This window comes from Cyprinus carpio, chromosome A12, assembly GCF_018340385.1.
Source record: "Cyprinus carpio isolate SPL01 chromosome A12, ASM1834038v1, whole genome shotgun sequence".
In the NCBI taxonomy this organism is placed as follows: domain Eukaryota; kingdom Metazoa; phylum Chordata; class Actinopteri; order Cypriniformes; family Cyprinidae; genus Cyprinus; species Cyprinus carpio.
The window spans coordinates 18,916,316-18,928,819 of record NC_056583.1 but is presented as its reverse complement, the minus strand read 5'-3'; the positions used below and the strand labels follow the sequence as shown (position 1 = coordinate 18,928,819).

At 35.8% G+C, this 12,504-nt stretch overlaps 1 protein-coding gene across 2 annotated transcripts; it reads left to right on the top strand.

The window, feature by feature from the left end:
- Positions 1 to 955: 955 nt before the first annotated feature.
- Positions 956 to 11,837, top strand: st6galnac (ST6 (alpha-N-acetyl-neuraminyl-2,3-beta-galactosyl-1,3)-N-acetylgalactosaminide alpha-2,6-sialyltransferase). Of its 2 annotated transcripts, XM_042767997.1 has the most exons (11): positions 956 to 1,276; positions 1,828 to 1,965; positions 2,466 to 2,828; positions 6,096 to 6,393; positions 6,971 to 7,136; positions 7,793 to 7,967; positions 8,228 to 8,366; positions 8,622 to 8,725; positions 8,923 to 9,006; positions 9,738 to 9,837; positions 10,782 to 11,837. In XM_042767997.1, exons 3-11 carry the CDS (start codon positions 2,677 to 2,679, stop codon positions 10,950 to 10,952), a joined length of 1,389 nt encoding a protein of 462 aa, XP_042623931.1. In that variant the 5' UTR covers positions 956 to 1,276; positions 1,828 to 1,965; positions 2,466 to 2,676; the 3' UTR covers positions 10,953 to 11,837. The 2 variants fall into 2 exon arrangements, with proteins under 2 accessions (XP_042623931.1, XP_042623930.1); XM_042767996.1 differs by lacking the exon at positions 1,828 to 1,965.
- Positions 11,838 to 12,504: the final 667 nt, after the last annotated feature.

Sequence of the window (12,504 nt, the reverse complement as noted above, 5' to 3'; positions counted from 1 at the left end):
ATTTAAACCTCTCTTGTAATACCCAACCATTATAATCATCTGCTCTCCACAGTCCACACCCTGAGAGTCCCAACTTTAACTTGAGACAATATTCAGAGTATGATGTATTTTTTTTTCTACAGTTTTTCTACATTTATTCCATTCAAGTTGTTCCACAGTCACTGGTGGAATGTACTGCAACTTTCATCTGAACTGCAATCCATTGCAATCTTATTTGGGAGCACTTATTAAACAAGCTTTTCTGCTGTTCTGCACAAATAATTTGTCATTGTTAAACTGTTTTGTATAATATCTATAGTATAATGTGCATGTAGTTTCATGACCTATCCAGAATACAGTGATATTTATACTTTTAGAAATGTATTTGTTACATCACGGGTCCATTTAAAATAATCAAGTGAAGGCAAAATGGTTATGAAATAAAAAAAATAAAAAAAATACTGAAATATGTACCTTCCCTTTTATACATACACTACAGTTCCAATGTTTGTAAAGTCTTTAAAAGTCTTTTATGCTCACCAAGGTTGCATTTATTTGACCAAAAATACAGTAAAAACAGTAATATTATGAAATATTTATACTAAATAAATTAAAGAACAGCATTTATTTGAAATGGAAATAATTTTATAACTTTATTAAAGTCTTTTCTGTCACTTTTGATCAAATTAGTGCATCCTTCTGAATTAAAGTATTTTTAAAAAAATCACAAATCTTACTGACTCACAACCCAAAACTTCCTCACTAAATCTATACTTATGCATCCTTAGGTCTATCTTTGAATGTTGCTCCCCGGGTGCTGGATATAGCTGCCCACTGTTCCGGGTGTGTGTTCAAGGTGTGTTCACTTCTCACTGCTGTGTGTGTGTGCACTTGGATGGGTTAAATGCAGAGCACCAATTCCGGGTATGGGTTACCATACTTGGCAAATGTCACGACTTTCACTTTCACTGATGCCTGATTGCTTAGGTTTGCTCATTCCAGGGTCTGTCTTTGAACATCAGTTGACTTGTTATGGTTTGTTTTGTTTATCACTGTTGTTGCTTCGGTCTGTTATCACCCAGCCCTGAGTTGTGAGTAACCATCCCACTGTTCTGTTGTGTCTTCCTTTGGGGGAGGGGGCAGGGGAGTTGACCAATTGCTAGCAGTTGTTCCTTATTTCATAATAGGGCCGCCTCTTGAGCTCAGTGTGTGTGCGAGTGTGACTGAGAGTTGTGTTGTTAGACCAGACACACTGCTGCTCGACTTCATCCCTCATTGCCTGACAGTTTCCCTTCAGGTACGAGACTTTTTTTTCTCTTTTTTGACTTCTTTTACAGTTCTTTTCTCTGTCTGTTCACATATTCTGCCAATTTTCCTTGAGCTAAAGGACTGCTTTGAATATTACATAAGGTGACAGTTACTTTGTTTGATGTGAAGCTGTTTTTTTTTTTATTTTTGTTTTTTTTTTTTATTATTATTTTTTTTGGGTTTTTTTTTTTTTTTTTTTTTTTTATTATATTATGATTCTTATGAGAGATTATTTGTATGTTTTTTAAAAGAGATGGATTTTGGCTTATGGATTAATTTTCAGACATTACTCTGAGTTTGTAAGCGGAGTAAAAGTTACTGGACCATTTCTACATACTGAAACTTCACAAACAGCATTCTTGTCATTTCACATATAACAGAAAAAGAATAGCAAGAATTGTGAAGACAAAAAATAAATAAATAAATAAATAAATAGAATTCATATTATAAGCCTTTGTGCCTCTGTATTCAGCTTTATTCTCCAGTATTTGAGACAGTTGAGAATTAAATTTTAGAGCATTTGTTCTGTTCCTTATTCAGATTTTTCAGCTATGGCTTGTGAATCTTCAGGGTATGTTACTGACTCATGAATGCTGAATGGGATGCCTTAAGCCTATGATGCACTGGTAACTTTTTGAGCAATTTTGCTCGGCAACATTGCCATCAACGGGCAACCAGGTGAGACACAAGGACCACAACTGATCTAAAGTAGATAGAAATTTGTTGCCCATTCTCCAAGAAAAAGTGCCCAAGCAACATTGCTCATAAAGTTGTTGCCCGTTGGTGGCAGCATTGTTTTAAAAAAATGCATGTATCATCAACCTTAGGCCATGTTGCAGAATTGTAAAGTTGTATTTCCAGCTCTACTTAAATGACTTTCAAATAGTCACTATTTTCTTTTTTATCTCAGGCTTTCCCTCACCCTCTTCTTTATACGATCCTGAAAACAGACTATATAGTAATTTCACTTCTGTCTTTCACCCATTCCCTCCTGTTCTTCCTTCCTGCAGACTTTTTGACACTACAAATTAGCATCTGAAATGTTCTTTGAGCAAAGGTGCACTTTGAAACCAGGATCACATCTTCCTGGTTTTCCAGGCCTTTTAATTAAAGCAGGATTACTGTGTAGAAACTGCCATGTGGAGGTTCACTCTGTTGTGTTTTTCCTCCTCTCACAGAAGTCCTGGTGGTGCCGGGATACTCCCACGTGTGAAAGCCGGAGCTCAAAACAAAGTAACTAACTGGCAGCGTCCCTGCCAACCCTTCCCCTTTTAAACCCAAGTTTCATCAAACACTGCTCTAACCCTTCCTCAGTAGAACGCTCATGTTCTTACAAGGTGACCAAACGTTCTTGGGAAAGCAGACTCACAACACAAGGAAAATAGCACAATGACAGGCCGGCTGCCCCCGAGGCTTCTGCTGTGGTTCATTGGGTTGTTAGGCATCGCGTTATTGACATTATTCATAGTTTGCGTGGCTTTTCAGATCCAGGAGTCATGGCAAGTGATGAGCTTCCAAAGCTTCCCAAGTAAACATTTAAGGTAAAGTAAGAAATCTTTAAATGTTATGTGGACATCTTTACACTCTTTAAATAAATGATTATTTTAAAATTAAATGAAAATGAAAATAAACAGACTGTGGATGACACAGATTCTTTTTTGAAGCAGGTCCCAATAAGGAAGAAATCCAGTCATAAAATAACAGTCATGGAACAAATCCATTTCAAAAAGGTTATTTATAGTGGAAATTGTTTTTTGTTATTTAAATATTCTTCTAAGTAAGAAAAAAATGGTCCTTTTAAGAACTTTTCACTGAAAGGTGCTTTGGGCAACCCGAAATGATTTTTCAATGGCATTGCTGCGAAAACCCCTTTTTGGAACTGTTATTTGTAAGTGTAGGTTCTTAAACTTTTATATGCACTATGCTTTAAAGTTGAATTAAGCATGATTGTGAGGTGAAGACTCCAGTCATATAAGTAGTAAAAAGTGTTTAAAAAAGATTTTATGTGAATGTGAAGTGTCACCTCATGCGGAGATCACTTTATCACAGTGATCCCCATGTGGCTAGACATTTTGCTCAAAGAATAAATTCATCATGGCTGACTGTGCATAGAGCAGTTCTACAGACACTGAACACTTTAGCATGATGATCAAAGTCAAGACAGCTGCCATATTGAACATAAAGATGCACTCTCTCTATATATATATATATAGAGAGAGAGAGAGAGAGAGAGAGAGAGAGAGAGTGCATCTTTGCTAATATTATTGTTTTTACTGAGACTTCTTTTAAAGTGCCACATAATCAACACAACAAAAATCACATAATTAACACAAAAAGCTGCATATTATACACATTATTTTGTTTTCTTTCTTTAAAAAGGAACTTAATGTGCTAACACAATAAAAAAAGAAATAAGAGATTAATAACAATGCAATATTTTAATGATCTGACAGCCCTATTTTAATGCATGTCCATGAATAACAAATGTTATTGAGAAAGTTGGCCGCTGTCTGATTTTAAATGTTCCTTTCTTTAAATAAAACTATTTTTAAATCAAAGTTATGGTTACTTAACTGTTTTTCTGTTTGTTTGTCAGTTAGTCAGTCATTTAGTTAGTGATGTCACAGTGCTCATGTTGTCTCTGGAGAGTTGTGATCACAGTGCACACTTATTTCAGCATGCAGACATGTTTGGTGTTGTTGTGGAGACTGGTGTCACAAGCTAAGAAAGTGATTTCATGTTTTGTTGCTCTCTTTTTTCTGTAGTGGGGGAGGATTTCAGTTTCAGCTTATTTGCACAGCACTTTCCACAATAGCCTACATATTGTTCTAAAACAACTTCACAAATAAAAGAGGCTTATAAATGTGGAAGTGCAAGTAATTAACTCCCTTAGATGTTTGAGTAGTTAGGCAGAAACCTGTTTGGATATCACTTTTCCTTAGTTATCTGCTTTGTTCTCCAGTAAGGGACCGAAATGAACAATAGGAGATTTACGGCTTTGGTTCAGCTCCTTTAGTTCAGTCACGAGTAGAATCTCTCTGCTTTGGCTTCACTCCGGTGAAGTGTATTCTCTAGAGAAGTGCACAATCATTGCTCTGAAAGTAGGGACTGTTGTGTGAAATGTAGCCCAGATGCTTTTAAAAGGGCAAAGCTCTCATTTTAACACAAGCATGGTAAGAGAAAAAGAAAATTGGTCAGGAAATGGCACATTATACTAGATGGCATTGTCATTGTCATTGGTAGTAATACTTTAGGGAATTTAAAAACCTGTCATACCAGTACCACATAATAAATTTTGAGAATAACGAATCAGTAATTAAGTGTTGCATAAATGTGATAGTGTTTGCAACAGAAATTTTATTTGTGTGTGTGTGTGTGTGTGTGTGTGTGTGTGTGTGCACGCGCGCGTGCGTGCGTGCGTGCGCGTGTGTGTGTGTGTGTGTGTGCAAATTTGTAAAATGACATTGGTATGACATAGGTATTACAATATGAAAGTGGTTTATGAGGACACTTCCTGTGTCCCTGTAATTCAGAAGGCTTAAAAAACAATAAATGGTGTTGTTGTTTTTGTTTGTTTGGTTTTTGTTTTGTTTTTTTAAATCTTAAAATGCACAAAGTTTACTGAGAAGGGTATGTTTAGGTCTAGGGTTGTTGTAGGGCAATAGAAAATACAGTTTGTACAGTATAAAAACCATTACGCCTATGGAGAGTCCCCATAAACCACCAATACCAGCGTGTGTGTGTGTGTGTGTGTGTGAGAGAGAGAGAGAGAGAGAGAGAGAGAGAGAGAGAGAGTTTAGTTGGTTGGTTGGTCCTAAAAGAATAATTCACTCAAAATTGAAAATTTGCTGAAAATGTTCTCAGCCTCAGTCCACTGTATATGTTGATGAGTTTTTGACACACTTGCTCACCTACGGATTATCTGCAGTGAATGGGTGCCATCAGAACAAGAGTCCAAACAACTGATAAAAACACAACAATCCACATGACTCCAGTCCATCAATAAACATCAACTGAAGTGAAAATCTGCATGTCTGTTATAAATTCATCATTTAAGATGTTTATAACGTCAAAACATTGCTTCTGGTTAAAATACAAGTCCTCTATCTGAAATATGCACAGGTTAAGTACCATTTATAAGCGAAAATGGTCCAAAACAGTTCTAAACAAATGTCAGTGGATTTTGATGTGAGAGGACAATAGGGGACGATGAAGTGTCATAAATTATGGACTTGTATTTTGGACAGAAACGATGGTTTTAAGTTAAAACTGCCTTAATAGAGGTTTTTTTTTTTTCTTACAAATATGGAGTTTTTTTAACTCAAGGACTGGAGTCATATGGATTACTTGACGATTATTATGTTTTTATCAGCTGTTTGAATTCTCATTCTGGCAGCACCCATTCACTGCAGAGGATCCAGTGGTGAGCAAAGTGATGTAATAATAAATTTCTCCAAATCTGTTCAGCTAAACAAACAAACTCATCTACATCTTAGATGGCCTGAGGGTGAGCAAATTTTTATATATTTGGGTGAACTATTCCTTTTTGAATTTTGAAGTATGATGCCAGTAATCAGTTTCCCAACACATTTGCATAATTTCACATTATACACAGTCAAGCAATAATGGAAAAGGCATTCAGGCATTTTATATTTCTCTTTCCTTGTGTTTTCATTTGATTTATACCTTTGCTTTATACTGTACATACTTTTGATTTCCTTTTCTCTTATCAGTCATCTGCTTTTTATTGTCTTGAACAATGAGGCAAAGTGAAAAACATCACTTATTTTTTCTTTCCTTGCCTACAGGTTATTTTCTGACAAGAATGACCGCAGTTCTTTGGAATATCAATTCTCTGCTGAGAATAAACTGAACTCTTCTGAAGAGCTGGAGCATAATTCATTGCAGCAATCAGATGTTGGGGATTCATCAGAGTCAGGAAACGACACAAAGTCTGATCAAGAGAGTTCTGACCAAGCAAAGTCTGATCAAGCAAAGTCAAATAAAGCTAATTCAACCATAAGCTCCTTAAAAACAGTGGCCAAACCCACAGAGCCAGACTTTTTTGGTGACCAGTATGCCACAGATGACTTCCCTTCACAAACAGTGAGTGGTTTTTGGCCTAGGATTGTGTTCTATTGTGTCTGTGTTAGTATCGTGAGTGAGTGCAATTTCCAGAAGCCTGCTTAAATTCAGATCCATTCAAGTGTTTGTACAAAAGCAGTGGTCATTCAAATGTAATGGTCATTCAAATTCAGTGAAAAGCCAGCGGAAGTCTGGACAAAAAGCAAAGCAGTATGTGGTAAGCTAAGGTTAGACTTAAATTTGGAATAAATGTTGTTCATTTAAATTTTCTGTTTATCATAGAATCCTGAAATAAAATGTATCATGGTTTCCACACAATTTAAAGCAAATTAAGCAGCTGCTGTTCGAGTCAACTGTTTTCAACAGTGATTATAATAAGAAATGTTTCTTGAGCACTAAATCACTATATTAGAATGATTTCTGAAGGATCATGTGACACTGAAGACTGGAGTAATGATGCTGAAAATTTCATCTCAGGAATAAATTACATTTTGAAATGTATTACAATAGTAAACCTGTACAACAGTTTAAATTATACCACAATAATGTAATCTCAACTGCCGTGAAACATGCTAACCTTTCTCTCAATGTTTGTCAGAACTGTCCCAACAACATTAGGAAGCATGTGCCTCAGACTCAGTTTGCTGATATGTTTCTGCACAATATCCCAGTGCTTCAGTGGGCAAAGCATTTCACTCCAGAAGAGTACAAGCGGTTGAGTCAGTACCGTGGAGCACACGGCTGGGGAAGTGTTAGTGCCGAAGGTGTGTTGTTTTGGGGGATCTTCTTGTAGTCACTAGTCTTCTAAAACTTCAGATTTATCTGCCTGGAGTGTTTTTATTGTCCAAGGTTTCAGAGTGATAAAGCCATTAGCATGCCCATACTTTTATGCTCTGGTTTTGTCAGTATTTTTAGATAATACAATTATTTAGACATGTTTTGCAGCAAAAAATAAATAAATAAATAAATAATAATCACCTACATAAATATCTGATCCTAAATATAAAAACAGGCTACACAGAAATCACTATTGCCAGAAGCAATTAACAAATAAGAACTTGAACTTATTATATAAATAATTAATTTGGGAATTAAATTGTTTTATTAAATACTACTAATTATCCATCTGGTTAGTAATGCCTAGTTTTAATTTTGATTACATTTAGTAATTTCTTTTTCTTTTTCAATTATTTAGTTTAGTTAATTTAAAATGAATACTTACATTTGCTTTTTAAAGTTTTAAGTATTTATTAATTTAATTTAATTTTGGCTACTTCTGACTCCATACTAATGAACTGCGTGTATTGAATGTGTAATTATATTATCTAATTCCAGCAGGGATTAAAGTCCAATAATACGCCTAACATGAACCAGTTTTATATGTTTAGTTGGTTAGTTTTGTGTCTGTTGTTATTCGCAGTGTTGAACAGCTCACTGGGAATTTTAAATACACCTGCAAATTGGTTGATGTTTGATGACTGGGAGAAAAGCGCGAACGGATCCAAGTGTATTCGCTGTGCTGTGGTGGGAAACGGTGGAATACTGAATGGTACAAGGAAAGGAAAGGAGATTGATGCACATCACTATGTCTTCAGGTGAGGAGGTTGATCATTAAGAGATATTAATATTTATTATGTCGGTGCTCCTCATAGTGATGCAAATCTCAAAAAGACAGAAATAGCATGTCTTTTGCACTAGACTGAAAGTCTGACTGATTTGTATAATTTTGTAATGGTGTAATTCTCCCTTAAATCAGCGTTTCAGGTTATGTTTTCATTATTTAGTCTCTTCTCTTTCTAAAAATAACGGAAAGTCACATTTGATTAATATCACAATAATTCTCTCCCATCTCTAGGGTAAATGGTGCGGCTCTTAAAGGGTTTGAGAATGATGTGGGATCCCGGACTTCCTTCTACACATTCTCAACCAACACTATGCGAAACTCCATGCGTAGCTATGCTCGCGTTGGCTACAGAGGTCCACCCATATCCAAGGTAACCATTGTTGTCTAGGTAGTACACTACCAAGCAAATATAAGACACAGTAACTCCACTGATGGTCAAATTTTTTATGTTATATTGAGTGAAATTGAGTCCTTTGACTATGATGTGTTCTATGAAAGAACCCGTGATCTTTGCGTTGATAGTGCCTTGCTCTACCCTTTTGCTTCGGGAGTACTGTTGATGTTGAGTTGTGACATTGTTTGCTGACAAATATCTCTTTATCTCTGTTCATATCCATCTGTGTAGGAGACCAGGTATATATTCCTGCCAGACCATGACAGAGATTATATTCTTATGAAGGCGGCTTCCACACACACAGCAATTGCTACAGGCCCTGAGCGCAGCAAAAAGTAAATATTATCAGAAATAAATGATGTGAACTGACACGTCAAACATTGCTTATGCATATCCTTGATCACTACAACTGATAAAGTCCATCTCTCACGACATCCAACTCTCAATGTTTTGATTTCTGTAGATAAAAGACACTTTTATAATATTGTACATTATATACACAATTAAGACTGAATTTAATTATCTCTTTCAGACCGCCTACATACTTTGGTAAAGATGTGACGGTAGAAAAATTCAAAATCTACCACCCAGACTTTATCCGCTACCTCAGAAACAGGTGAGCTTTGCAAACATAGACTATGGGATAATATACACTCAGATAGTAATTATTGCAAAATGAGTTCCAGACAGAGAGCTCAAGAAGCGCAAAGTAGCTAACTGCACATTATCCCACTTATTAAATGACTGCTTCCAAAATACACTGCTGTTCAAAACTTTGGAGTCAACTTTTTTTTTTTTATGTCTCTGCACTTAATTGTTCAACACAGTGAAAATTGTAATGTTGTGAAATATTTTTACAATTTGAAAACTGTTTTCTATTTTGATATAATTTAAAATGTCATTGATTCCTATGATGGCAAAGCTGAATTTTCGACAGCCATAAATGCAGTCTTCAGTGTCTCATGATCCTTTGGAAATCATTCAGATATGCTGATTTGCTGCTCAAGAAACATTTATCATTATCAATGTTGATAACAGTTGCGGTTCTTAATATTTTTGTGGAAACCGTGACAGGTATTTTCAGAATTCTTTGATGAATAGAAAATAAACAAACAGTTGAAATTATATAAGAAGAACGATCCCACAGAGTAGTATAATGAAACACATAAAATTAGCACAGCTACATTGGAAATTTGTTGCATTCAACAGTGGTCAGTAATACAGTTCAGTGGCCACTATACATAAATATCTGACCACAGATTATCCAGAAGCGGTTGGATGATTCAAAGTATGTTTTTTTATTTTGTTTGGTCTCCGAAGTTTAACCCTTTCCTTTTCCTCATAAAGGTTCCTGCATTCCAAACTTCTGAAAACAGGCGCAAGAAGAATTTACAGGCCGTCCACAGGAGCAGTAATGCTCCTAGCTGCTATTCATACATGTGACCAGGTTTGCTTGTATTTTTATTTTTTTTTTAGATTTTAATGACACCCAAAAGGTTCCTGCTGTAAAATGCGTTGCAACACCCATATACTTCTCTGTATTCTCTGTCTGTTAAGTGTCAAAACTGTTGGAAACATAATGGCATTGTAGAAAGGTCATTGTACCTAAAATTGTATGCAAACACCTACAGTAGCTTTACAAGATTGTCAAAGGTTGAAACACTTCTTAATGACTTGTAGTCTATACAGACAGCTGAACTTGGTTGGACATATTGAAGACAGGGTTTATTGCTGTCATAAAACCAACCCAGTCTCATCGAGAGAAAAAAAAAAAAAAAAAACATTCAAAATGTACCTATACATAAAATTCCCTGCTTTTTCCAGTTGAAATAACTTTTTTTCCTTCTCACGTAAATTATGATTACAGGGGCAGATTATCTATTAACAAAGTATTATTTTAGTGCAGTTCCTTGCACCATATTATGTTAGGACCACAAAAAGTTTTCCCATAGTGCATGATTTGTTAAGAATACATTTTGACATTTGCATCACATGTATGGTTTTTCTTTGACGTAGTAAACTTGCTAAACTAGGTTCACAGCATTGCATGATCATATACAAATCTGTAGAACCATGTAATTTAAGCTTGTAGAAGCAAGCTTAAATGACATGGTTGCTTCAGCAAATGTGTTTTCATCTCGCAGTTGCTTTTGTTAATACTATCAGTTAGGCTTTAGTGTAGGTAGTACATTATTTTCAAACAAAATTGGAGCATTCAAGTTCATTTATTTATAAAGCACATTTAAAAACAGCTACAAGACTGACCAAAGTGCTCTACATTAAAATCAAACAGAAAGAATAAACCGTATGAATTTAAAACCAAAGGAATGACATACTTTTTTGTCTGTCAAGGAAAGTTAGTGATATGATGATGTTTTATTTTATTAACAGGTTGATGCTTACGGGTTCATGACCCCTGACTACAGTCTGTATTCAGACCACTACTACGACAAACAATGGCATAAAGTGCATTTCTATGCTAATCATGACATGCGAATGGAAATGAGGTTGTGGCAAGAGCTGCATAAGGCCGGACTGATGAATCTCTTCATGCGCAAATAAGCTCAAAAGGATGGGATCTACACGTTGTATAGGGTGTTTTTTATTGTCAGAACTGAAAAACCTCCGGGGAGTCGTGTTCAAGACAAACCTGTTATTCTCCCCTCTGTTTTAGACATATTTGCTTTTGAGGGTAAAGTTCATATGGTTGTTCAAAAGAAAACTACGTGCAGAAGCAAGGAATGTAGTCAATACTTTGGATTGTCTTTTGAGATAGTTCATGAGAGACAAATGGCTGACTAATGTGTCATATGAAGAGAAAACATGGGCGATGTACAAAGATTCTGTAAAATGTGCCTTAAGACATCTCAAACAATGGACTGCCATGGTGTGTGAGAAACAGTGAGAATTTAAAAGCTTCAGAGAATCAAACTAAGAGCAAAATAATCAACCTAAGGGAATATCTTTAAATTATTTTATTTTATGTTCTTAATCATATTCCTTTAATATGGTGTGTGAGTGTAAGTGTTTATAGATGGTACATTCAAAATGGACTTGTTGCCATGTTGCATTATGTGTAAATCAAGAAGGGTTTTCTCTTTTTAAGAGACGTTTTATGCCTTAGGGCTTTTTTACTTGGAAGCTTAATTTTACTTGGAAGCTTTAAAGTGCAATATCTTATAGAGTTCACAAGCTGTTTGAATCAAAATGTGAGTATCTTTTGTGATCCTGCTATGGTCTGTTTGGTCACTTGATGCTATCTCTTGATTGTATTTAACAATTTTTTCACAAAATAATTTAACTGCTATGTTCACTCTGGGCAAATTAACTGGTTTAGAGATTCACTACACTCCTGGTTAGATTTAAAAAATCACTCCACTTTTATAAAACGGTTAAGGATTTTTGTAAACAGATGCTAAGTAATAAAAATTGAAAGATGGTCCTTCAGCAGTGTGTATTTTTAATTTCTTTGGAATTGAGTTGTTGCAAGAGCTGCATAAGGCCGGACTGATGAATCTCTTCATGCGCAAATGAAAGTGAAAGTGACGTGACATTCAGCCAAGTATGGTGACCCATACTCAGAATTCGTGCTCTGCATTTAACCCATCCGAAGTGCACACACACAGAGCAGTGAACACACACACACACTGTGAACACACACCTGGAGCAGTGGGCAGCCATTTTTTTTTTATGCTGCGGCGCCCGGGGAGCAGTTGGGGGTTCGATGCCTTGCTCAAGGGCACCTAAGTCATGGTATTGAAGGTGGAGAGAGAACTGTACATGCACTCCCCCCACCCACAATTCCTGCCGGCCCGAGACTCGAACTCACAACCCTTCGATTGGGAGTCCGACTCTCTAACCATTAGGCCACGACTTCCCTTAACTCAAATAAGCTCAAAAGGATGGGATCTACACATTGTATAGGGTGTTTTTTATTTATCAGAACTGATATGCCTCAATTTAGTCTTAGAATGCTGTGTACTGTATATGGCTTTATTTAAAGTGTAAAATTTGTGTTTGTTTTAAAAAAATAAAAAAAAAGGTGGTTAGTCCAGCGTGCTGGTATTGTTTTCCTTTTCATTTTCTCCATTATATTTATGTTTCTAAATACCTA